The sequence below is a fragment of the Palaemon carinicauda genome, chromosome 3 (genome assembly GCF_036898095.1).
Source record: "Palaemon carinicauda isolate YSFRI2023 chromosome 3, ASM3689809v2, whole genome shotgun sequence".
NCBI classification, from domain to species: Eukaryota; Metazoa; Arthropoda; class Malacostraca; order Decapoda; family Palaemonidae; genus Palaemon; species Palaemon carinicauda.
This window is the reverse complement of record NC_090727.1, coordinates 129,506,243-129,533,705: the sequence shown is the minus strand read 5'-3', so window position 1 is coordinate 129,533,705 and position 27,463 is coordinate 129,506,243. Positions and strand designations below refer to the sequence as shown.

At 39.0% G+C, this 27,463-nt stretch overlaps 1 protein-coding gene across 1 annotated transcript in view; it reads right to left on the bottom strand.

Moving 5' to 3' along the window:
• Prat2 (Phosphoribosylamidotransferase 2) overlaps positions 1-23,927 on the bottom strand; it is a 39,990-nt gene extending 16,063 nt beyond the window's left edge. Inside the window, exons 1-6 of the mRNA XM_068370621.1 lie at positions 22,989-23,927; positions 16,618-16,739; positions 15,803-15,951; positions 13,282-13,534; positions 12,663-12,751; positions 43-238 (exon numbers count right to left, since the gene is read on the bottom strand). Of these exons, the coding sequence (XP_068226722.1) occupies positions 43-238; positions 12,663-12,751; positions 13,282-13,534; positions 15,803-15,951; positions 16,618-16,739; positions 22,989-23,098 (919 nt within the window). The 5' untranslated portion in view covers positions 23,099-23,927. The remainder of the gene's footprint in view (positions 1-42; positions 239-12,662; positions 12,752-13,281; positions 13,535-15,802; positions 15,952-16,617; positions 16,740-22,988) is intronic.
• Between the last annotated feature and the right edge of the window lie 3,536 nt (positions 23,928-27,463).

Genomic DNA, 27,463 nt, shown 5'->3' with positions numbered 1-27,463 from the left:
ATTTTTCTAGAGCACAACTGCAATTAAAGTTGTTACCCTTACCTTCGTAGACAGAGTCTGCTCTTGCAAAGTAAACATACTCAAATATGCAAAACGCTGGTGGTGGAGATTCTCTTATTTTTGGACTGTCCAAAGCTTCTAATCCTATGGTTTGAGCTGTCTGCTTTGTAGGTCGCGGCACAATGTCAAGAGAGCGCACCCCATACGGACCCAGTTCGACTATCTCCCCTGGGTATACCTGAATACAAAGATAATTGTAAACAACGTGCATTACACTAATTCATAAATTTCAAGTAATATCTAAATGCACACCATGAAAATTTACATAGGTTTAAAAAAAAAGAACACTAAAAAAACTACAATATAGTACATATCGCCAATTTCATCATATTGTATCACTTTTATTGGAAATAAATGTATCCATCAGAGCTATAATGCCATTTGGTCAATCGAAACAGAGCTGAAAAATGCAAACTACTTCCTGAATGGAATGTGCAAATCTATTAAATGCAACTTGGCTTCTTCAGTTAGAAAATGACTGTCCAGTACTTTTATAATTTCAATTAGATTTTCTTACAGTACATATTAACCCTTTTACCCCCAGGCTATTTGGAAATTTCCAACCCTTAACCCCCAAGGGTTATTTTTAATTCAAGCACATTTTGCAGTATATATTTTTCAAATTGCTCTAACAGCCTTAATTTTTGTCATAGAGAGGTCAGGTTGGCCTCTTTCTCTTGGAAAATGCCAGAATTTTCAAAAAAAATTATCAAAATAATAAAAAAAAAATTGTAAATATGTTATTTTTATTAGTAAAATAAATTTTTGAATATACTTACCCGATAATCATGTAGCTGTCAACTCCGTTGCCCGACAGAATTCTATGGAGGGATACGCCAGCTATCACAATACTAAAAGGGGGTGTACTTACCAGCGCCACCTGTGGCCAGGTACTCAAGTACTTCTTGTTGACACCTCCTCAATTATTCCTCGGTCCACTGGTTCTCTATGGGGAGGAAGGGAGAGTCGATTAAATCATGATTATCGGGTAAGTATATTCAAAAATTTATTTTACTAATAAAAATAACATTTTTCAATATTAAACTTACCCGATAATCATGTAGCTGATTCACACCCAGGGGGGTGGGTGAAAACCAGTGTACAAGATTAAAGGATAGCTAAGTATCCCATATTTCATATAACAGTTATCTCAAATAACAATGAAATAATAAGTACCTGGTAAGGAAGTCGAATTGAACCGTTACTCTGCCTCTTTTTTAAGTTCGTCTTCCTTACTGAGCGCAGCGTTCCTCTTGGAGGCTGAATCAACCCAAAGGTGCTAAAGTATATAGGGTTGCAACCCCTACTAAAGGACCTCTACAAAACCTCTAACCCAGGCGCTTCTCAAGAATGAATAGACCACCCGCCAAATCAAAAGGATGCGGAAGGCTTCTTAGCCTACCGTAACAACCATAAAAACAACAATAAAAGCATTCAAGAGAAAGGTTAAAAAAAGGTTATGGGATTAAGGAATGTAGTGGCTGAGCCCTCACCTACTACTGCACTCGCTGCTACGAATGGTCCCAGGGTGTAGCAGTTCTCGTAAAGAGACTGGACATCTTTAAGATAAAATGATGCAAACACTGACTTGCTCCTCCAATAGGTTGCATCCATTATGCTCTGCAGAGAACGGTTTTTATTAAAGGCCATCGAAGTAGCTACGGCTCTTACTTCGTGGGTCCTTACCTTCAGCAATGCAAGGTCTTCCTCCTTTAAGTGAGAATGGGCTTCTCTAATCAGAAGCCTTATATAATACGAAACCCCGTTCTTGGACATGGGCCTCGAAGGTTTCTTGATGGCACACCATAAGGCTTCTGACTGTCCTCGAATAGGTTTAGACCTCTTAAGATAATATTTGAGAGCTCTGACAGGGCAAAGAACTCTCTCTAGTTCGTTACCTACCATGTTGGAGAGGCTAGGTATTTCAAACGATCTAGGCCAAGGACGTGAAGGAAGTTCGTTCTTTGCTAGGAATCCGAGCTGAAAAGAACATGTTGCAGATTCGGTCGTGAAACCAATGTTCTTGCTGAAGGCATGAACCTCACTGACTCTCTTAGCTGTTGCAAGGCAGACGAGAAAAAGAGTCTTGAGGGTAAGGTCCTTGAAGGAAGCTGACTGGAGAGGTTCGAACCTAGCTGACATAAGGAACCTTAAGACTACGTCTAGGTTCCAGCCTGGAGTGGATAGACGGCGCTCTTTAGACGTCTCAAAAGACTTAAGAATGTCTTGAAGGTCCTTGTTGGAAGAAAGGTCCAAACCTCTGTGGCGGAGAACTGAAGCCAACATACTCCTATACCCTTTAATCGTAGGGGCTGAAAGGGATCTCTCATTCCTAAGATGTAGAAGGGAGTCAGCTATTTGGGTCACAGAGGTATTGGTAGAGGATATTGAATTGGCTCTACACCAGCTTCGGAAGACTTCCCACTTAGATTGGTAGACTCTACGAGTGGAAACCCTTCTTGCTCTGGCAATCGCACTGGCTGCCTCCTTCGAAAAGCCTCTAGCTCTAGCGAATCTTTCGACAGTCTGAAGGCAGTCAGCCGAAGAGCGTGGAGGTTTGGGTGCAACCTGTCTACGTGAGGTTGACGTAGAAGGTCCACTCTTAGAGGTAGAGTCCTGGGGATGTCGACTAGCCATTGAAGTACCTCTGTGAACCATTCTCTTGCAGGCCAAAGGGGAGCAACCAGCGTCAGCCGTGTCCCTTCGTGCGAGATGAATTTCTGCAGAACTTTGTTTATTATCTTGAACGGTGGGAATGCATAAAGGTCGAGATGGGACCAGTTCAGTAGAAAAGCATCCACATGAACTGCTGCAGGGTCTGGAACAGGGGAACAGTACAGCGGAAGTCTCTTGGTTATGGAGGTGGCAAACAGATCTATGGTAGGTTGGCCCCACAAGGTCCAAAGTCTGTTGCACACACTCTTGTGGAGGGTCCATTCCGTGGGAATGACCTGATTCCTTCTGCTTAGGCGATCTGCTGAGACGTTCATATTGCCCTGAATGAACCTCGTGACCAGAGTGAGGTTTAGACCTCTTGACCAAATGAGGAGGTCCCTTGCGATCTCGAATAGGCTCCTCGAATGGGTCCCTCCTTGCTTGGAGATGTAAGCTAAGGCTGTGGTGTTGTCTGAGTTCACCTCCACCACTTTGCCTAGCAGGAGGGACTTGAAGTTCAGCAGGGCTAAATGAACTGCTAGCAGCTCCTTGCAATTGATGTGGAGCAATCCTTGTTCCTCGTTCCACGTTCCCAAGCATTCCCGTCCGTTCAAGGTCGCACCCCAGCCCGAGTCCGATGCATCTGAGAAGAGATGAAGATTGGGGGTCTGAATAGCCAACGATAGGCCCTCCCTGAGAAGGAGATTGTTCTTCCACCACAGGAGAGTGGTCTTCATCTCTTGGGTGATTGGGATAGAGACTGCTTCGAGATGGAATTGAAGAGGGCGGAGGTGGAGTCTCCCTAGCTCGACGAATAGGGCCAGTGATGAAAGGGTCCCTGTGAGACTCATCCACTGTCTCACCGAGCAACTGCTCCTCTTCAGCATGCTCATGATGCACTCTAGGGCTTGGCTTATCCTGGGGGCCGATGGAAAAGCCCGAAAATCCTGACTCCGAATCTCCATTCCCAGGTACACAATGGATTGGGAGGGAATGAGCTGAGACTTTTCTATGTTGACTAACAGACCCAGCTCTCTGATTAAGTCCAAAGTCCAGTTGAGATTCTCCAGACAGCGACGACTCGTGGAGGCTCTCAACAGCCAGTCGTCTAAGTAGAGGGAGGCTCTGATGTCTGATAAGTGTAGGAATTTTGCTAAATTCCTCATCAGATGAGTGAACACCATAGGAGCTGTGCTTAGGCCAAAACACAGGGCTTGGAATTGGTAGACAACCTTTCCAAAAACGAATCTCAGGAAAGGTTGGGAGACTGGATGAATAGGAACGTGAAAGTAGGCATCTTTCAAGTCCAACGAGACCATCCAGTCCTCCTGCCTGACCGCTGCTAGGACCGACTTCGTCGTCTCCATCGTGAACGTCTGCTTGGTGACAAACGCGTTGAGCGCGCTGACGTCCAGCACCGGTCTCCAACCTCCTGTCTTCTTGGCCACAAGAAAGAGACGGTTGTAGAAGCCCGGGGATTGATGGTCCCGGACTATAACCACTGCCTTCTTCTGCACAAGTAGCGACACCTCCTGGTGCAATGCTAGCCTCTTGTCCTCTTCTTTGTAGTTGGGAGAGAGGTTGATGGGAGATGTGGTCAGAGGTGGTTTGAGGCAGAATGGAATCCTGTAACCGTCCCTCAGCCAACTGACAGACTGAGCGTCTGCACCTCTCTTCTCCCAGGCTCGCCAGAAGATCTTGAGTCTGGCTCCTACTGCTGTCTGGAGATGCGGAGAGTCAGTTTTTCCCTTTAGATGTCTTGGAGCCTTTCCTAGACTTGCTCCTGTAAGAGTCTGGACGGGAGCTTCCTCGGCTGGGGGCTCTACCACGAAAGGGCGGTATGAACCTCGTAGCAGGGGTATCAGCCACTGGGGAGCGATAAGTCTTGGGGACTGAGGTAGCAACCTTAGACTTACGAGCCGATGAGGCTACAAGATCGTGTGTCCTTTTGTATCAGGGCAGCAGACAAGTCCTTAACCAGCTCTTCGGGGAAGAGGAACTTCGAGAGCGGAGCAAAAAGGAGTTGTGACCTTTGACAAGGTGTAATGCTGGAGGAAAGGAAGGTACACAGCTGTTCCCTTTTCTTCAAAACCCCTGATACAAACATCGACGCAAGCTCACCAGATCCATCCCTAATGGCCTTATCCATGCAGGACATTAATAGCATGGCAGAATCCTTGTCCGCAGGAGAGGTCTTCTTGCTGAGGGCCCCCAGGCACCAGTCTAGAAAGTTGAACATCTCAAATGCTCTAAATACTCCCTTCAGTAAGTGATCAAGGTCTGAGAAGGTCCAGCAAACCTTAGAGCGCCTCATTGCAGTTCTCCGAGGCGAGTCTACCAGACTTGAGAAGTCAGCCTGGGCAGAGGCAGGTACTCCCAAGCCTGGTGCTTCTCCTGTGGCATACCAAACGCTCGCTTTCGAAGTGAGCTTAGTCGGAGGGAACATGAAAGAAGTTTTGCCAAGGTGTTGCTTAGTCTGCAGCCACTCCCCTAAGATCCTTAGCGCTCTCTTAGAGGACCTTGCTAGGACTAGCTTAGTATAGGTGGACTTAGCTTGCTGTATGCCCAACGAAAACTCAGATGGCGGAGAGCGGGGAATAGCAGAGACAAAGTGGTCTGGGTAAACCTCCCTAAGCAGAGCCAAGACCTTACGAAAGTCAATAGACTGTGGAGAAAGCTTGGATTCATCCACGTCTGACGAGGGATCCAGGTGTGCCGCCTCATCATCAGACGCCTCATCACCAGAGTGTAGCGAAGAGATCGGACAAGAATGCTGAGCAGCAGAGTCAGATCGAGAAGGAACAATATTAGAGGTTTCCTCTTCAAGTAACTGTTGAGGGAGAACCTGAGGCTCAGACTGCAAAGGCTGAATAAAAGACGAAGCAGAAGGAAGGCGCATGGGTGGAGGAGGCTGACTCCTAGCATGAGTGGTTGAACCCAAGGGTTGCGCTTGCTGAGCGGTTGGCGGAAGCGGAGTAGCAAGCTCCTGTTCCTGTGGTGTGAGCGGAGCGCGATGAGGTAGAGGCTGCGCAGAACAAGGTAAATGTCTCGCAAGCTGAGGCTCCTGAGGCGCAAGGCCAAGGTGTAGTGGTGCTTGCCTTGTGGAGGGTTGAGCTCGCTGCAGCGAGAGCTGAGGAGACTGACTCATGGACGGGAGAGGTTGTTGTACCTCAACCGAGTGTTGCACCACTGGTGGAGCAGCAAGTGGAGGCGGAGGAAGAGAAGTATAATCCTCCTGATCCCATTGTAAAGGTTGCCTTAAAGAAGGCGGAGGCTGAACACCACTGGGAACAGCAAACTCAGAATGTGGCTCAACATCGTACGCCTGGCAGGTGGTACTGCGATCAGGCGGAGCGAGCGCAGGCGGAGCGAGCGCAGGCGGAGCGAGCGCAGGCGGAGGGAGTGTAGGCGGAGGCGGAGGCGCAACACTCTCAGCCCGACACTCACGCATCAAGTCCGAAAGCTGTGCTTGCATGGACTGTAGAAGAGTCCACTTGGGGTCGGTAGAAACTACAGTAGGCTGAGGTAAAGCCTTAACAGTCGAGCTCTGTTGTGGCAGAACCTTACTCCTCTTGGGCGGAGTGCAGTCGACAGATGACTGCGGCGAGTCAGAGCTGAGCCAATGACTGCAACCTGGCTGAGCACTCGCGGACTGGACTCTGCGTTTAAGCGGTCTCGAGACCTGAGACCAACGTTTCTTCCCTGACAGTTGATCAGCGGACGAGAAAAAGACGGGCTCAATCGTCTGCAGGTGGGAGTGACGGTCTTTGGAAGACACGCCCGCAACCACCGAGGATACTTCTGTGCGCCTAACAAGGCCTGCCGAACCCTTATGCCCTTCGACATTGCTTCTCCCCTGGGCTTGGGAGCTTGCAAGAGGTCCCGGACTGGGAGGACGACTGGCTCGCACAGAAGTATCCTCACGCACCACACTGGCACTAACACTAGCACTTGGCACTGCACTTACACTAGCACTCGTCACAGCACTGGCACTAATTCCACCCACTGCACTCTTGACCTTAAGTTCCTTGACTTCGGCCATCAGAGACTTATGATCACTTACCACTGACTCTACTTTATCGCCTAAGGCCTGAATAGCACGCAAAACAACAGACATATCAGGCGGAGGGCAAACAGTAGGTTCAGGGGTAGCCACTACAGGGGTAGGAAAAGGTGGGGGATCATGAAGTGAGGAAAAAAGAGAAGAGTGAGAAGAACTCCTCCTAACTCTACCTCTCTCTAACTTAGTTGAATATTTCAAAAGACGGACAAATTCCAGTTCCGAAAGTCCGGCGCATTCCTCACATCGATTTTCTAACTGACAGGGCCTGTCCCTACAGTCAGAACAAGCGGTGTGAGGATCTACCGAGGCCTTCGGAATACGCCTATTGCAAGACCTACATCGTCTATGGGAGGGGGCTTGCGAAATGTCAGACATCTTGAATCCAAAGAGTTAGCCAAAGGGGGTTCCAAAATCAAGCAAAAGATCGTTAACCGTTAATCAGGACTATATAAAAGCTATCTAGCTAATATAAGAAGGTTTCCAGTAAAGCGACAGCCGAAATCTGAGAGAATACTTCACCAATTAGCCGTGAAAAAACTCGAAGATCATAAGCGTATCCCAGAACGTCTAGCCGGAAGCACGACAGAGGAATAATTGAGGTGTCAACAAGAAGTACTTGAGTACCTGGCCACAGGTGGCGCTGGTAAGTACACCCCCTTCTAGTATTGTGATAGCTGGCGTATCCCTCCATAGAATTCTGTCGGGCAACGGAGTTGACAGCTACATGATTATCGGGTAAGTTTAATATTGAAAAAGTATTTTTTTGCAGGGAGGTACCGGTACATCCATGGGGGTAAAGGGATGTGTTTTGTGAAACGTACCAGTACGTCCTTTGGGGGTAAAAGGGTTAACTACCAAGTTCTGAAGCTTTAATGTTTACATCATTTCATATGTTTACAGTACGTATTGTTTATTACTCACCTCTTTAAAAATTTTGAAGTAAGGCAATTAATGACGTAAATTTATTTTATTCTATAAATGCACAAATCTATGCACCTATCTAAGAGCTCCATGAATATAATACCAAACTTTAGTCCCTTATGATACTGCAAAATTGTCCTTTAATAAAACAAGAGTCTTTTAAAATCCCAATCATTAATTTGAATATCCTACCAAAAGATCTTACATACATACATGCATATACCAAGGCACTTCCCCCAATTTTGGGGGGTAGCCGACATCAACAAATGAAACAAAAACAAAAAAGGGGACCTCTACTCTCTACGTTCCTGCCAGCCTAACAAGGCAGTAATAATGTATAACAAATTCAAAAGTAATTTTTATTTTTCCTCCCTATACAATCCTGAGGCCTTTAAGATAAGGATATGTCTTCATCAAAGCTAGAACGGCCATTGAAAACATTAAAAAGGTAGTTAAGCTGACGGGTGATGAGCATAACCAAGTATCCCCCACCATTCGCCTGTCAAAGACATTTCACTTCTGACCTTTGTCACAGGACTGAGAAAGGTGGTTCAGGAGGGAAGATTAACCCTTTTACCCCCCGGCTCTTTGGAAATTTCCAACCCTTAACCCCCAAGGGGTTATTTTTTCCCCAGCACATTTTGCAGTATATATTTTTTAAATTGCTCTAACAGCCTTAATTTTTGTCATAGAGAGGTCAGGTTGGTCTCATTCTCTTGGAAAATGCCTGAATTTTCTCAAAAATTATTAAAAATATGAAAATAAAAACATTTTTATAGCATTTTTTTGCAAGGACGTACCGGTACGTCCATGGGGGTAAAGGGTTGAGTTTTGTGAAACGTACCAGTACGTCCTTTGGGGGTAAAAGGGCTATCTTTGTACAGCTAGGAAAAATGCAAATTACTTAATATTTTTCATTTGTTCCCATGCTTATACAAAACTTTCATCCTTTAAAAAACGGGTAGTGTCTCCCCCTCTAAAACTGAACTGGTTGGTTCCTTTCCTCCCTGAAAAGTATCAGTCTCCCTGAGCCCATGTGGGAGTGGAGGAGATGACTACAGCTACCTCCTATTGACCCATCGTTCGGAATTGTAGGCTTTTAAGGCCTATTATTATTATCATTACTTGCTAGGCTACAACCCTAGTTGGAAAAGCAGGATGCTTATGCCCTGGGGCTCCAACAGGGAAAATAGTCCAGTGAGGAAAGGAAAATTAAATACAGTATTTTAAGAACAGTAACAACATTAAAATAAATACTTCCTATATAAACTATAAAAACTTCAACAAAAAAAGAAGAATAGGAATAAGATAGAATAGTGTCCCATGTGTACCCTCAAACAAGAGAACTAACCCAAGACAGTGGAAGACCATGGTACAGAGGCTATGATACTACCCAAGACTTAATGAACAAGAATTGTTTGGTAATCTCAGTGTTGTCTGGTGTATGAGGAGAGGAGAATATGTATAGAATAGGCCCGACTATTTGGTGTATGTGTAGGCAAAGGGGAAATGAACCGTAACCAGTGAGAAGGATCCAATGTAATACTATCTAGCCAGTCAAAGGACCCAATATCTCTAGCGGTAGTACCTCAATGGCTGGCCAACCTAATACCAGTAATTGGTTGGTACCTAGTACACTGTAGATTAAAGAATCTTTATCCCTCAAAGGAAAAATGCAGTGTGAATGAGATACCTGGTGCAAGATTGACAATGGAAAGATATTCCTTCCAGCATCCTCCCCCTTGTAAATGAAGGATGGGGAGAACTACTATACTTACAGAACCTGTCGAAGAACGATGCTTAGAGAAGCATCAATGTCAAATCCAATGTTCAAGGTACAAAAGCTTCATCTCCAAATGACAGGAAGGAAACAAGGAGTAGAAGAGCCTGTCATTCTACCTTTCCTAGACAAGATGCTGCCGGTCACGAAAGGGAGCTGGGATGGCTACATAAGATATTTCGGCTTATAGGAAAAAGCCAAAATCTTCTTGAATCCACAAAAGAGTTGAAGGACTTGTGGGTACTTTATTGTTATAATTGTTCCTATTATTACTAGCTAAGCTACAGCCCTAGTTGGAAAAGAAAGATGCTATAAGCCCAAGGGATCCAATGTGGAAAAATAACGCAGTGTGGAAAGGGAATAAGGAAATAATTATATGAAAAGTAATGAATAAAGAAAATAATATATCTTAAGATCAGTAACAACATTAAAATAGATATGTCATTTATAAACTATGAAGAGAGACTTTTGTCAGCCTGGTCAACATAAAAACATTGGCTGCAAGTTTGAACTAAGGAAGTTCCACCAGTTTAGCTGCCTGCTTAGGAAGATCATGTTACAGCTGGAATAAAACTTCTAGAATACTGTGTAGTAATGAGCCTTATGATTGAAAAGGCAAGATTGTTATATCTAACTGTATACTTCGTACTATGTACAGGATTGTACACTTGGAAACTCCGAATTCAAAGGCTGGTCAGAATTATGAAAAATCTTATGCAATCTGCACAAAGAACTAACTGAACAATGGTGTCAAGGATTAATTCATATCCAGATCAGCAATAAGAAATGATACCAGAGATTAATTAATATCCAGATCAAGAATAAGAAATTTAATAAACTGCAAGCTTTTGTCCAACAAACTAAGAAAAGAGTCAGCCGCTGAAGACCAGACATGAGAACAATACTCAAAACAAGGTAAAAAAATTTTTTGAAAAGACTGATCACCAAAACGCTCGAGTCTTTCTCAATAAGCATCATTTTTGTGCAACTGAAGAAGAAACAGACCAAATGAGTTTTTTAAAAGTAAATTTACAAACCACAATACCACCTAAAATTTTGAAGGAATTATATATAGTTAAAGAAACCTTATCGTTGGATCCCTGGGCTGTGACACATAACCAGACAACAGAAGGTGAACACAGGCACCTCGTGACCTCTGTCCACTAAATAGCCAGGGAAATTTGGGTGACTCACGAGGGCAGTAGTCTTAATCTAGATTAAGGGGTTGGTAACCACCTGGGTGTCATCAAACCCGACTCCCCCACAAGAGGTATGTTGGACGGAGCTCCTATTCTTAAGGCTACAATTGACCTTCCAAGACTTCTTTGACTACTTCTTCAAAAATATATCAGAAACAAAATCACAAGAGGAACAGGAAGGGGAATGAATCACTTCTTCCACTTAACAACCTTTTCCTCAAGTTTTGCTTGCAGAGAAGTCAAGGTCTGAGCGACCATCGACAACGAAGCTCCCCCAAGTAGGAAATCAAACAGGTTTGCACCGACAGGAACTACAACCCTTGAGACACACTGTCACATGGGAAGCAGCAGGCACAAGCACTGGGACAGGAATGATGGGTAAAGGGAATGGCATCAAAGCCAATCACAGGATACAGGCATTAGTAAAATAAGTACAGGTAAAGGTTTACTGGCCAAGAAGTAGGCTTCTGCCATGGCGGCAGAAGCGTACTTAGTTGCTAAGGATCACCAAATGGGTCACTGACGCTGGTGGCACTGGGATTACCGCTGAATCATTTGGGACACCAGGAGCAAAGCAGCCTCAGCTACTTACTCCCTCTACAAGACATTGAAAGCCTAACTGCAAGACCTAAGGAAGGCGTCACTCATCGTCACAGAGCTGCAAGGAAGAACATCCAGTACGTGTGGTGATTACCTGAAACTCCACCAACCCTAAAAGTCTCCAATGTATACCCGAGTTCTTGCTCCTCAAGCATACTCCCCAAGATCAAGCCATGGGCATAAATTGTACCAAGAAGGTTCAGCGAACAGCAAAATCAATGAGGAGCGCAAAGTGCTAAATGTAATAAGCATTGTCTTGAATGAAACAAAAAAGACTTGGCATTCCTACTCATGAAAACACCAGCCTCATGGGAGGGCACTATATACACAAGGTGAAAGGGGATAATTATAACAATCATCATCATTATTATTATTACAAGCTAAGCTACAACCCTAGTTGGAAAAACCAGATCCTATAAACCCTGGGGCTCCAAAAAGGAAATATATAAACTATAGGTGAAGTAAGGAACAATTAAAATAAAATGTTAAAGACAGAAACAACATTAAAATAGATCTTTCATATATAAACTATAAAAACTTTAAAAAAACAAGTGGAAGAGAAATGAGATAGAATAGTGTGCCTGAGTGTACCCTCAAGCAAGAGAAATTTACCCCAAAACAGTGGAATACCATGGTACAGACGCTATGGCCCAACCCAAGACAAGAGAACAATAGTTTGATTCTGGAGTCTCCTCCTAGAAGAACTGCTTACCATACCTAAAGAGTTTCTTCTACCCTTACCAAGAGTAAAGCCACTGAACAATCTCAGTGTTGTCAGGTGTATGAGGACAGAGGAGAATGTGGAAAGAATAGGTCAGACTATTTGGAGCATATGTAGGCAAAGAGAAAAAAGAGCTGTAACCAGAGAAAGGGATACAATGTAGTACAGTACTGTCTGGCCAGTCAAAGAACCAAATAACTCTCTAGCGGTAGTATCTCAACAGGTGTCTGGTGCCCTGGCAATCTACTACCTTTAAACCACTGCCCCTACTTGTACAGTGGGTGGATTTATTGCCAGTTTAGTCCTAAACTGACAAATTGTCCAACATCTACACTCATTCCTGCTTCGTTCCATTATTAACGCAAAGCCGATAATGACCATTCAAACTTAAGAGTATAGGAAAAAGATTAAAGTCTTGGATAGGACACAACAGTACGACTGTGCTTGTTGCAGCCGAAGGCAAAAGTGAATTCTTTTAACAGGCAAGTGGACGGGGCTACTCGCTCGCACTCACTGCCTGTCATTAACTATCTTCTTAATAATTCTAATGGCGATTTAAGCTCCACTAAAGCCATTCCCTATTTAGGACAAAATATTTATATACAGTACTGTACATGTAAGAATGAACTCTCAGCTGATAGTGTACAGTACTTGCTAGCTTACCTCTCTTATCAGTGTGGCTCCTATTGACTGGAAAGCACAGGATTCAGAACTGATAACCCATCCTAGAGGTTTGGGAGAGTTTGTGCCATCTGAAAGATATAATACGAAGAATCAGATTTGCTGGTCAGCCTCTAAAAACATTCACGTATCAATATCAAATCTTCTGGTCCACTCTCTTTTATCTTGAGGACTTCCTGGATTTGTATTCATGAAGTTGTCCAGAAGTTTCTACAATTTTCTTTATAAATCAACATACCATTCGCCAAGCCTGATACTGTACACCTGAACTGCAGTCTAATAAATATTGAGCATAAATAATGAGACAATCTCTAGTATCTTGACACAGAACTCAAGAATTATAACATTGCACTCAAAATACAACATACAGTAATGCAGCTATATAGTACACCAAATAAAAAAAAGATGCATTGAGTTATAAACAACGATTATTAACCTCGAAATTCTTTTCAAGAACATAAGAATCAAGAGGCTACAAACATTTTTAGTGCTCGGTTCTCAAAGATACATTTATGTTACCAGTCATAGTCTACTGTAATCTTTCCTGTTTAACAACTTCGTATTAAGTCCACACAACTTTTCATGTAATCTTACCACCTACCATTACTTTCACCAACTGGCATCAATCTTCCGATGCAGAGGGGCCGGTTGCCGAACGGGTCCCGCACGCCGTAAATTTTGTCGTCGTGAAGCAATGCCAGGGAATAGGCGGTTGGCGTAGCCTCCATCAGGTGTCTGATTCTGGCTCCCCAATCGGGTCCATCCTTCTCTCCTCTTGGTGGAGTCAACGAAAGCATCTGAGTTATCAATTCGGAGTCGGAACAAGTGGATAATCCTATACCACGATCCAAAACCTGAAAGTTGAGAAAAGCTGAATTAAGAATCACGAATGATTATGATTTTAGTGACTACCATCGCTAAACAAATCTATTCTTATAAGAGTTCAAAAATCAAGTATTGTTAATTCTGTGTTGTAAAGTAATTCACACAGGAGGGAAATTACCATCTCCAAATTTTTATTTTGAATATGGTGAGGGTAATAAGCATAGCCTAAGTAAAATAAGTTATTTATTCACCCTGCAAGGTAAGTAAGGAGGTCCCAATGACCGAGGTTAGGTTAATTGGGTACAGTTAAGTTAGGTTTCATCAATGTATTTTAGTTGGTGTTTTCTCCTAACCCCATAAACCCATTACCCAATTAGGTTCCAAATCCCTGTTTTTCTCACAGGGTGTCCATTCCTGAACTCATCATCATCTCCTCCTACACCTATTGACGCAAAGGGCCTCGGTTAAATTTCGCCAGTTGTCTCTATCAATACTTCTCCATTATCATCATCTTCACGCTTCATAGTCCTCCGCCATGTAGGCCTGGGTCTTCCAACTCTTTTAGTGCCTTGAGGAGATCAGCTGAAAGTTTGGTGAACTAATCTCTCTTGGGGAGTGCAAAGAGCATGCCCAAACCATTCCTGAACTACTAACCTCCAATAGGAAAGATGGACGATGGTAATTTTCTTTGGATTTAGGAATTTTTAGGCTATGTAGCCTAGTGTTGGGGGCTGTGAGCCCATTCAGGGCCAACAGGGGGAAACTCTGTGGTTACATAAATGTAAATGTTGAAAGAGACTGGATAGTAAAAAAAGAAGCAGGGAACTTATGTAAACTAGAGGGGCACTCAGTAGAGCACAGACTTCCGCCGTGGCAGTTTATTTCTCGACCTTTTGCTCAACCTTGACCTTTGACCTTAACATATATTCATTGGCGTGGATTTTCATATACTAAAATATGGACCAAGTTTGAAGTCCCTGTGACAACCGGTACCTTGAATTACTGGAACCCTCCAGATTTACTGGAATCCTCAGGCAAATACTGGAATTCCCAGGTAAATACTGGAATCCCCTTGAAAATTACCGAAATCCCCTACAATATGACTGCAAACCCTTAGAAATTGATAAATAATGTTTTTATTAAAATACATTATTCTTATGTTTTAAGCATTTATATTCTTTATATATTTACAGGTAGAACCTTGGCTAGGGGTTGTGACCTGGGAAGGTTTGTGACCTGGGAAGGGGGTCCGGGGGCTTGCCACCGGCTAGGGGTTGTGACCTGGGAACTACTAGGTTAGGTTAGGTGGGATTGTTAGGTTCTGTACCCTTTTATATATTGTGTAAAGGATAAATAGAAAAATGCTTTAAAATACAATTTTATTTAATTAATTTACATATTATTTATGAATTTCTAAGGGTTTGCAGTGATATTGTAGGGGATTTCAGTAATTTTCAAGGGGATTCCAGTATTTATCTGGGAATTTCAGTAATTCGTGGTTCCCGTGACAACAATGTCCAAACTTATGGCTGATTACGTTAATTGGACATTTTGCTTAGCCGTGACCTTGACCTTTGACCTCGACCTTCCAAAATTTAATCATTTATAGCTTTATACATAACAGTTAATTCTGGCTAGTACAGTGGTAACATGTTTGACTCGCATTCACGTGGCAAGAGATCGATCCCCGCCCAGGGCCGTGAGTTTAAGCTGTTTACTGGGGAGGCTACTGCTGTGGTAGGGCACCACAGTGGGGGGTTGGGCTTGCCCGGCTGACGTTCTGGTGAGCATCTATTCTGGTGGAACTGGAACTGAAACCAGACACCTTTAACCTTTATTTCATGGTTCCCGTGACAACAATGTCCACATATGGCTGATTACGTGAATTGGACATTTTGCTTAACCGTGACCTTGACCTTTGACCTCAACCTTCCAAAATTATGTCATTTATAGCTTTTTACATAATAGTTAATCCATGCAATTTTCTATGCGATTAAAATTGTGGCCATGAAGCTGTTCACAAACAAACACACACGAATTACAAACACACAAAACAGGTGCGAAAAAATAACCTCCTTCCAACTTAGTTGGCGCAGGTAAAAATAGAAGGATATTAGAGAATTTAGGGTATAGCACTACCAAGTACCCCTCTACAGTAGCCTAGTGCGTAGTTAAAATTTACTGTATATTTCTAGTTCATATCTAGATAAAAAATTAATTCATATTCTTAGTCAAATCTTGATTTAAAAAGTAAATTTACTAAATCACTGAGACAAAATGTAAACAACATTACTTACTGTTTTCCTGAGTGCCACAGCATTAATCAGCTCTCCATTATGGGCCGTGGCTAGGGGCCCGTGCCTCGTGTGCACCATGAAGGGCTGGGTATTGCTGGGGTCTCGCCCTCCTGCTGTGGAGTACCTGGAATGCCCAATGCCCAAAGTACCTGGAACGAAAGGAAAATAAATCTCTGGAATAAATCTCTGGAAGTTCCTACTTCTTAAATGTTGTTACTGTTCTTGAAATGTTTCATTTTGATTGTTTATTCTTCTCTTGTAGTTTTTTGTTTATTTCCTTGTTTGCTTTTTTCTTTGGGCTGTTTTTCCCTGTTGGAGCCCTTGGGTTTATGGCATCTTGCTTTTCCTAGTAGGGTTATGGCCTAGCTTGTTATAATAATAATAATAATAATAATAATAATAATAATAATAATAATAATAATAATAATAATAATAAAAATAATAATGATAATAATAATGATACAAATAATAACAATAAAAATAAAAATAATAATAATAAAAATAACAATAATAATAATAATAATAATAATAATAATAATAATAATAATAATAACAATGATTAAAATTATAAAAATAAAATGATAATAATATTAATATAACAACAACAACAATAATAATAATAATAATAATAAATAATAATAATAAAAATAACAATAATAATAATGATTATAATGATAAAAAATAATAATAATAATAATAATAATATAACAACAACAACAACAACAATAATAATAATAATAATAATAACAATAATAATAACACTGTAAATTATATATAAATAGTAGGCCTAATGATCTAAAACTTCAAAACATTACCTTGGAGTTTGTTAAGCTTATCATCATTAAATATGGAGGCCACCAATCCTTCGCCTTTGTAGTAATTGAAATTTTTAGCCCCTCTGCCCTCACTCGTTACTATGCCAGCACTCTCTTGTCCCCTGAAAGATAATTTGAAAAATTGTCATTATTTCAATTTATTTAGGTAGGCCTAAATGTAACAGGTAGGTCTATAATGGCTGCATTCATCTTGCTTGAGGGTACACTCGGGCCCACTATTCTATCGAATTTCTCTTCTTGTTTTTGTTAACGTTTTTAAAGTTTATATAAGAAATGTGTATTTTAGTATTACTCTTCTTAACATATTTAATTTTTCCTTGTTTAAATTTTTATAGTTTATATAATAAATGTGTATTTTAGTATTACTGTTCTTAAAATATTTAATTTTTCCTTGTTTCCTTTCCTCGCTGGGCTATTTTCCCTGTTGGGGCCCCTGGGCTTATAGCATCCTATATTCTCTCTAATTTCTCTTCTTGTTTTGTTAAAGTTTTTAAAGTTTTTGTAGTTTATATAAGAAATATGGATTTTAGTATTACTGTTCTTAAAATGTTTAATTTTTCATTGTTTCCTTTCCTCACTGGGCTATTTTCCCTGTTTGGCTGCATCTATCCTGCTTGAAGGTACACTCGGGCACACTATTCTATCTAAGTTCTCTTCTTGTTTTGTTAAAGCTTTTATAGTTTATATAGGATATATGTCCTGAAAGATAATTTGAAAAATTGTCATTATTTCTATTTATTTAGGTAGGCCTAAATGTAACAGGTAGGTCTATAATGGCTGCATTCATCTTGCTTGAGGGTACACTCGGGCACACGATTCTATCTAATTTCTCTTCTTATTTTGTTAAAGTTTTTTATAGTTTTTGTAGTTTATATAAGAAATATGGATTTTATTATTACTGTTCTTAAAATATTTAATTTTTCCTTGTTTAAGTTTTTTATAGTTTATATAAGAAATGTGTATTTTAGGATTACTGTTCTTAAAATATTTAATTTTTCCTTGTTTCCTTTCCTCACTGGGTTATTTTCCCTGTTGGGGCCCCTGGGCTTATAGCATCCTGCTTTTCCAACTAGGGTTGTAGCTTAGCAAGTAATAATAATAATAATAATAATAATAATATCCATTACTCTTTCTGGCTGGCGAAAGGAAAATATGTAGGCCTACTTGGAATATTCCTTAAACGTGGTTTTGGGGATTCCAGTATTATATACGAGTATATAAAGAGGAGAGAGAGAGAGAGAGAGAGAGAGAGAGAGAGAGAGAGAGAGAGAGAGAGAGAGAGAGAGAGAGAGAGTTATTTTGGTGTAATATTGCCTTTAATAGAATTAATATAAAGAACAAGTTTGTATATATGAACCCTATAGAGATCGTCTACATTTTGTCATATAGACAGTGTCTGATATAGCCATTTATTAAGTTTGATACTGCGAAATACATTATAGCCTACATAATCAATTACTATTTAAATGAATTAGATATATTTAGCAATTCTTTAATGGTAATATTAATGGAATTAGATATATATTAGCAATGGTTACCATCCTAATAAGTCTAGCTTCACTCTCACAGAGGCACTAAAAGAGATGGAAGACCCAGGCCTACATGGCTGAGGACTATGAAACGTGAAGTAGGAGATGATGAAAGGAGAAGTATTGTTTGAAAGCTCAAGATAGAGACAACTAACCGAGGCCCTTTGCGTCAATAGGAGTAGATGATATATACAGTATATATATATATATATATATATATATATATATATATATATATATATATATATATATATATATATATATATGATAAATTTTGCACATTTAGATGTTTTTCATATTCAAATAAGTCATACATATTAATATATTAAACTATCGTCACTGATACTAGTTTCCTGGATCAGGGTTCGATTCCCGGCCGGTCAGAAGCTATTGTCTTTGAGTGGATCCGCCTTGGAGCTCTGATCCAGAAGTCGATAAGAGAATTCAGACATTCATGTATTATTATATAGGGTTTATTTGAATATATATATATATATATATATATATATATATATATATATATATGTGTGTGTGTGTGTGTGTGTGTGTGTGTGTGTGTGTGTGTGTGTGTGTAAAGGTACATAGGTCAGATTCACAGTTATAGGTTGGTTAAAACTTTGTTTTTCAGTTTTTCCTGATTTTATCTTAATGAAGAAATCGTTCCTTAAGAATCTAGTCTGACCAGAAATTTCTCTCCTTTTACGAGGTGTCTTAGATTAGGCCTACTGTAGTCTAACGGACCAGGATAAGCTAGGCAAAGATAAGTCCATTCACCTTCGACCGGTTCTTGAGAGTAAATAAAAGATGTCGGAAAGGAGAAATATAAGTCATAAGATTAATTGTGATGTTCTTTTGGCACAAACAAAACTATAGGCATATACCTAGACTTAATCCAAGCATAGGCCTATGGGTAATTAAAGGCTAAAGAGAAACTGGAGCTTCTGTTTCTCCTGGTAAACATGATGCCTATAGGCCTAACCATCTGGCAATACCACTAACCAAAGGAGGAATGTTTAAAATGGTAAAAAAAGGAGAAAAGATATAGGGAAAATTATATTGAAAATGGCCTAAGAAAGAAAACTAAATTTTTTTTATTGATCTTTTTGTGAATAAGCCAAAAGAAATTCTATTAGGCCTATCTTTCAGTCTGTCTCTAAAATTATTCACTTTCAATAACTCCACATTTCTTCATATATTAACCCTGACTAAGGAAAGGCTGATTATAAAAAAAAAGAAAAAAAAAACTGATAAGATTAAGACCAATTCAAACGACTCCCAATTTTAAAAGTACTTATAGGCCTATGCTGCCTACATGAAGTACACAAAAATCATTAAAATATCACAAAGAGGTAAAGTCCTTATCCAAAGGACCTGGGATGGAAAATATGAGTTATTTATTATTTCAAAGAAATACCTGCATAGAATATCACGTTAGAGGTTATCATAGAAATGGTTTATGGCACAAACTTGCTAAATAATTCCCGTATGTGATTAATGGGAACATGTAAAAAAAAAGAAGAAAAAAAAGATACAAGTTTGAGTTCACTTGTATGTTGAATTTTTTAAAATGAGATTTTGAAAAATTTTCATAGGCTTAGCCAAAACGTGAACTTAAAAAACCGTATATATTATTATTATTATTATTATTATTATTATTATTATTATTATTATTGTTTGCTACGCTACAACCCCAGTTGAAAAAGCAAGATGCTATAACCCCAAGGGCTCCAACAGACAAAGTAGCCCAGTATGGAAAGGAAATAAGGAAATAAATCAGCTACAGGACACTTAATGAACAACTAAAATGAAATATTTCAATAACATTAGCTGACCAAAGAGTTGAATTTGAAAGCCATAAAGCAGTTATGTAAGCAATGCTAGCGGATGTAGATTTTAAAGCAGTTAAAACTCGCAAATTTATCAGAAACCGATATAAGAGGAAAAATATACAGAAATATATATATAAAAAATGTTTTATAACTGATGTGCCACATGTTACTTCAGTCAAGCTAAACATTATAGAAAAAAATGCTGATATGGAGTGTGTTTCCAAATGCTGACACTACCTTTCATATATTTAAATGGTCAGGCTATTTTCAGCAAGGTGTTCATTTTTTTAAAAAGTGTAAGCCTATTAAAATTCCTATCAAAAACGACTATGTAAAGAGGGAGGCTGTATGCCCCAGCTCTAGGCCTACTATGTGCAGAAGCAGGAGAAAGTTGCTCAATTTTAAGTAAAGGTAGAGTAATATATATATATATATATATATATATATATATATATATATATATATATATATATATATATATATATGATAAATATTTTGCACATTTAAACGTGTTTCTTGGGCGGTTCCGCCTTGAGCTCTGATCCCGAGGTCGTTAAGAGAATCCAGACTTTAATGTATTAATATATATGGCTTATTTGAAATATATATATATATATATATATATATATATATATATATATATATATATTCAGTATATAACTATTTTCCTACTTACTGTTAACTTTGTTTAATTTTGAAAACTTAAATTTACCAAGAGCCATTCTAGACTTTGGTTGTAATCCAACACAGTCAACTGACGGTCGGATACATGATTCACTGATTAAGCCAATAGCCACTGGCAAGGTCAACAGATACTGAAAAGGCCAAAGGGCACCGATAAGGTAGATAAATAGGCCTACTGATAAGATCAGCAGATAGTGATGAAGCCGATAGACACTGATAAGATAGAAGGACGGTAGAATCAGAGGGAGATATATCATTTGAGATATCTGTGGGTCTAGGATAAGAAATCGACTAATAACAACTGCGTGCGCTCCAAGATTCGAACGCGGAGCTACAGAATTGCTAGCTAAAAACTTAACAAATATATATATATATATATATATATATATATATATATATATACATATATATATATATATATATATATATATATATATATATATATATATATATATATATATATATATATATATATATATATATATATATATATATATATATACATATATATATATATATAGAGAGAGAGAGAGAGAGAGAGAGAGAGAGAGAGAGAGAGAGAGAGAGAGAGAGATAGTTTTCGATGTTGTTAATCTTTTTACAACAGATAAAATTAATGAGACATTGAAACAAAGACGGAAGTGTTGGCGAAATTTCAAGATAAGAGAGAGAGAGAGAGAGAGAGAGAGAGAGAGAGAGAGAGAGGAGAGAGAGAGTCAACGGCTCATTTCTAACTGAACAGTGAATTGATTAGGCCTACCTAAGCGATTAATAAAATGGTTTTCATATATAAAAATTTCTCTTATGACAATTAACGTCAGGAAAAATGTTATAAATTCGTTCTCTTATAGAAAATATTATCTGAAATTTATTTTTTTCAAATTCTAGTTCAGGTAAACCAAATGTGCTATTTTGTATTTGTGACGATGGCTATATCATGTAAAATTAAAAAAAAATATATATAATGCAAATTTGTAAACCATGTAATTGAAAATAACAAACACCAGAATAATAAAAATGGTCGACTGTAGTGGGACGCAGCAAAGACAGAAAAACGTCAGTCGTCTCTATCTTGAGCTTTTAAATCAATTCTTCTCCATTCCTCATTGCTCAAGGGGTTAACTACTGCAATGTAATTGTTCAGTGGCTACTTTCCTTTTCGTATGGATAGGAGAGACCCTTTAGCTATGGTAAGCAGCTCCTCTAGGTGAAGGACACTCCAAAATCAAACTATTGTTCTCTAGTCCAGGGTAGTGCCATAGCCTCTGTACCATGGTCTTCCACTGTCTTGGGTTAGAGTTCTAAGCCATTGGGCTTATAGCATCCTGCTTTTCCAACTATGGTTGTAGCTTACCACGTTATAATAATAATAATAATAATAATAATAATAATAATAATAATAATAATAATAATAATAATAATAATCTCCTACATGCTTCATAGACCTTAGCCATGTAGGTCTAGGTCTTCCAACTCTTCTAGTACCTTGTGGAGCCCAGTTAAACAATAACTGCTAAAAACAAACTAAAAAGATATGGAATATGTACAATGAACTTGAAATGAACTTATATCTCTCTTGATGGCTCATTTAATAGAGTTTATTAAACTCTAATAAACTCACGTGTAATATATATATATATATATATATATATATATAATATATATCTCCAAATGACTTACCAAATAAAATATTGACAAAATAAACTTATACAACAAATAGATTATAAATTTACTTAAATGGATATTCTCTCTCTCTCTCTCTCTCTCTCTCTCTCTCTCTCTCTCTCTCTCTGTACATTACTGCAACTGGTAGAATATAAAATATGGTGACATCTTAATGTATTGTACGTGTACAGTATATCTAAAGTTGTATTGAAATATTGATTTGTATAATAAGACAAACCAAGAAGAAATTGGCCATGAAATAACCCACAGAAGAGAGAGAGAGAGAGAGAGAGAGAGAGAGAGAGAGAGATTCTTCCATAGGTCACTGAAAAGAGACATGTCCCAAACAGAGCAAGTGCGTAAAAGAGAGAGAGAGAGAGAGAGAGAGAGAGAGAGAGAGAGCATTATCCCATCATAGGCCTACTACGCTGATATCGCTACCTGCGTTTAAAGACCCATATCACGTGCGACAGAGAGAGAGAGAGAGAGAGAGAGAGAGAGAGAGAATTAATCTCTCAATAAGCCTACTACCCTCAGTTGAAGAGCCATTACTCAGATTTGGTGCACAGAGAGAGAGAGAGAGAGAGAGAGAGAGAGAGAGAGAGAGCTTTCTCATACCTACGAATTAATAAACATACAATACCTGTGTTGAAGAGCCACAAGGCCTAAGTAAATAACGTGAGCCAAATTCACACTGTCCGGCGGTGCATCTTTGGCCAGGACACAGCCGAAGACTCCACAGGCCTCACGCATTTCGTCTTCGGGTAGTTCCCCAGCTGTATTCCCCCACCCTTCGGCAGTGACATTGCCTTTTACCGCCGTCAATATTTCCCCATGCCCTTCGGAGGTTGTGAAGAGAGGGTCCTTCTGCTGTATTTTCCCCACCCTTCGGCAGTGACATTGCCTTTACCGCCGTCAATATTTCCCCATGCCCTTCGGAGGTTGTGGAGAGAGAGGTTCCGGAGCTGGTCCTCAACAGCTTCATTTTCGAAGCCGGGGTCGAAACAGCTCTCTGCCATTTTTAAAAATCACACTTCTTCGTACCTGTTTGTGTTATCTATTTCTATCCTTACGTCTATGACTTTTTTTTTGTTAATGAGTTTGCAAAGCGTAAAGACAAGGAACTTTATATATTTAAAAGCCTAAAATAAAATCGATCGTTATACGGGAATGAATATATATTTGTCTTTTATAAAAAGCCATCTTTCGCTATAACACATTATTCTATGTTATAAAAACTAGCAGGTCCAATCCATCATTTTTTTCGAAGAGGATTGGCGGACACGTGCTAGTCAAATCAATTGATTAAAAAACACGTGTCTGGACAGAGAAGATATATCCAGTTTAGACTTTTTTCACGTCCCGAAGCACTATGTTAATTCTCACTTTATAATTGAAATCACCATGGAAACTACACTTCTTCCAGCGGATGAATTCCAGTTCCTGGAACGCACAAGCACTGGAACGAGGGACTTTACAGCACAAAACAGAGATTTCATACAACGAAATGGCCTTGGAGTTTAGAGACAGACTTGCGTTCTTGGGAAGCCGTAGTAGCCGACTGAGACGAGAGTAGAGGCCCAGAGGGACCCTCACAGCATGGTATCATGGTAGTACTTGGTGGACCAAGGTAGGAGTCCTTGGGATGGGGTATGGGCAGGGGAGGATTCGGGCCCTGATACCCCACGAGCTAGGAGGGGCCCTGATACCCCACGAGCAACCAGATATACCCCGAAAGAGACTCGGGGGAGGGAGGGTATGAAAGTGGGGGTGTTAAACCAACATGGTTTGATCATATAAACCTTCTCTGTGTAAACCTTAAACCTCGTGCATTGTACCCTGGGTACAATGTAGCACATTAGCTGAGGAACTTGTTTATCTATATGTAAATGAAACTTTAGGTTACTCGTTTGGCTAGGAATTCTCAGACATCATACAAGTTTTTCTGGTTTTTCATACCAAGGTATCTTCTTTTCACCTGTGTTGTGACCACTAAGTCTATTAGCGTAGACACTTTTTTAACGTAGTGTGTGTGTGTATATATATATATATATATATATATATATATAGTCTTGTTTATATTGTCTTTGAAGTAATGGGTTAATCTTGAATGAAGGAAATATTCGTGACCAATAAATCAACAATATTCCCTATGACAGGATTTTCGTAATTAATCAATAAAAAGCTTCTAAAGATATTGGCTATAAGAAATCTAGAATTAAACTATATTCGGTATAATTAATGTTTCTATCCTAAAGAAAAATTAACATTTTATAAATATTTCCGTTAGAATTTACCCACTTTCTACTTTCAATTCAAGCAGTAGCGCCCTGTAATAAACATCGCCATTTGGAATGGAAAAGTACCAAAGAAATAGGCCTACGGTGAGGCTAGGCTAATCAGGGTGCGTAGTAGGCCTATGGTGAGGCTACTCAGGAGGCGTCTTCTGGAAAGGGCAGAAATAATCCTGAACTAGGTCAATGGGGATTATCCGATGGGGTATTTGACCTTGTTGTCAGATTAGGATGGCGTGGGGTAGGTATGGAAAATTGTTTACGGAATTTGCCAACGGTATCTCTGACGCCGTGGAGAGAGAGAGAGAGAGAGAGAGAGAGAGAGAGAGAGAATTGTATGTAAAATTAATTGAACTAAAGTTAAGAGGAGAGAGAGAGAGAGAGAGAGAGAGAGAGAGAGAGATTGTTTGTATGTAAAATGAACTTAAGAAAAGTGAAGAGGAAAGACAAGTTCATTTATACCTGAGAAAGAGAGAGAGAGAGAGAGAGAGAGAGAGAGAGAGAGAAATTGTATGTAAAATGAACTTAACAAAAGTGAAGAGGAAAGACAAGTTCATTTATGCCCTAGAGAGAGAGAGAGAGAGAGAGAGAGAGAGAGAGAGAGAATTGTATGTAAAATTAATTTAACAAAATTTAAGAGGAAAGACAAGTTCATTTATACCTGAGAGAGAGAGAGAGAGAGAGAGAGAGAGAGATATTGTTTGTATGTAAAATGAACTTAACAAAAGTGAAGAGGAAAGACAAGTTCATATATGAGAGAGAGAGAGAGAGAGAGAGAGAGAGAGAGAGAGAAATTGTATGTAAAATTAATTTTAACAAAATTTAAGAGGAAAGACAAGTTCATTTATACCTGAGAGAGAGAGAGAGAGAGAGAGAGAGAGAGAGAGAGAGAGAGAGAGAGAGAGAGAATTGTTGGTATGTAAAATGAACTTAACAAAAGTGAAGAGGAAAGACAAGTTCATTTATGCCTGAGAGAGAGAGAGAGAGAGAGAGAGAGAGAGAGAGAGAGCATTTAAGTGCCTTGATGCTTGCATTCGTACATTGTTTGCAAGCAAACAAAATGTGCTTCACTTTTAACCTCGACGCGACATACTATTCCTGCAGGTATATGCAAAATTGTTCCATCGTAGAAAACCCTGTTTGCTTAAATCTACCAGATACAGCAAATTCTTGATATGTTGTTGCTTGAAGAAGATCTCTCTCTCTCTCTCTCTCTCTCTCTCTCTCTCTCTCTCTCTCCAGTAAACTGAGAGGCCTCATGGAGGTAGTCTTCATATAGCTTGTCTAGCTATAGTCTCGAAAAGCCTCATCGAGGTAGACTCCTACATACCTCGGAAAAAATGTGTTTTACTGTTAGTACTATGAGAGAGAGAGAGAGAGAGAGAGAGAGAGAGAGAGAGATATTCGATGTGATAATATCAATAGTAATAATAATCTATTGGTTTATGTCTGAGAGAGAGAGAGAGAGAGAGAGAGAGAGAGAGAGCAATATATTCGATGTGATAATATCAATAGTCAATAATAATTTATTGGTTTATGTATAAGAGAGAGAGAGAGAGAGAGAGAGAGAGAGAGAGATGTGATAATATCAATAGTAATAATAATTTATTGGTTTATGTATAAGAGAGAGAGAGAGAGAGAGAGAGAGAGAGAGAGAGAGATGTGATATCAATAGCAATAATAATTTATTGGTTTATATATAAAAAATAGTTAAAACTTTATTTTTTATTTAGAAATTACTGTGTGAGTAGGCCTATATATAGGCTCAAATGAGCCCACTATTACTTATTCATCACCACCCATCTCCTTTTGAAGATATTGTTCTCATATGATATTTTATCTCTTATCAAGTGTGCATTATTAAATAATTATCTATTTATTTGTTTGCATATGTCATGAGTAACATATTTTAATTTCTCAGCAGTTCGGTAACGCAATCAATAGGCCTACATCTCTTTTATGACATACTCGTAAGAAAGGTAAAAAAGTGAATAGGTGATATTGTATAGTATATAGTTAAATAATAAATTAAAGAAAAGGAAAACTTAGTGTCACAAGAGTAGGCCTATATCAAAATGAGAAGTACGAAAATAAGATATTCAAAATCACTGGTTCGCATAAGATAGGCATATTCAGATAAAAAAAAAATGTGTTTGGCATCCATTTGCATAATTATTACTAAGTTATGCCAATATAGAGATCTTTTAGTCTACTTAATTTCCAGAATAGGCCTGTTTTCTTTATTTGATGTACATTTTAATTAACTAAATGCAAATATATTCATAATAAAAAGTTACAGGATCATGCATGAATGGCCAGACAGACTGATATCAGATCCTTGATTTTTCTGTCGAATAGTCTGGCATATTCATTACACCTCTCTCCTTACACATTACACTTTTTTTTTTTATCTTTTATTATGAAAATACAATTACATTTTCTTAACATACATTTTTTTCCTTTTATAAAGAAATATTCTTTAACAAATTATATTTTACATTTTTGTATATACATAATAACATCTATTATATGATAAAATTACACTTTTATTTTATTATTTTTCTAAATATGTTTTCAAGTTAGAAACATACTGATTTGTGAAAATATTTTTAACACGATTCTTATATCCAATAATATTTACATTAAATGTATTTAACAGTCTATTCTTTATACACTTAATAATTTGCTGTTCAGCACTTATTCCCAATTGTCTTGCCATCCAGATACTTGAAATAAAATCTGCTATTATTACCATTGCTGTATTTTCATCTGTTTGAATTACACATTACACTAACTTCAGTGGATTACTAATGTAGTTATTCTT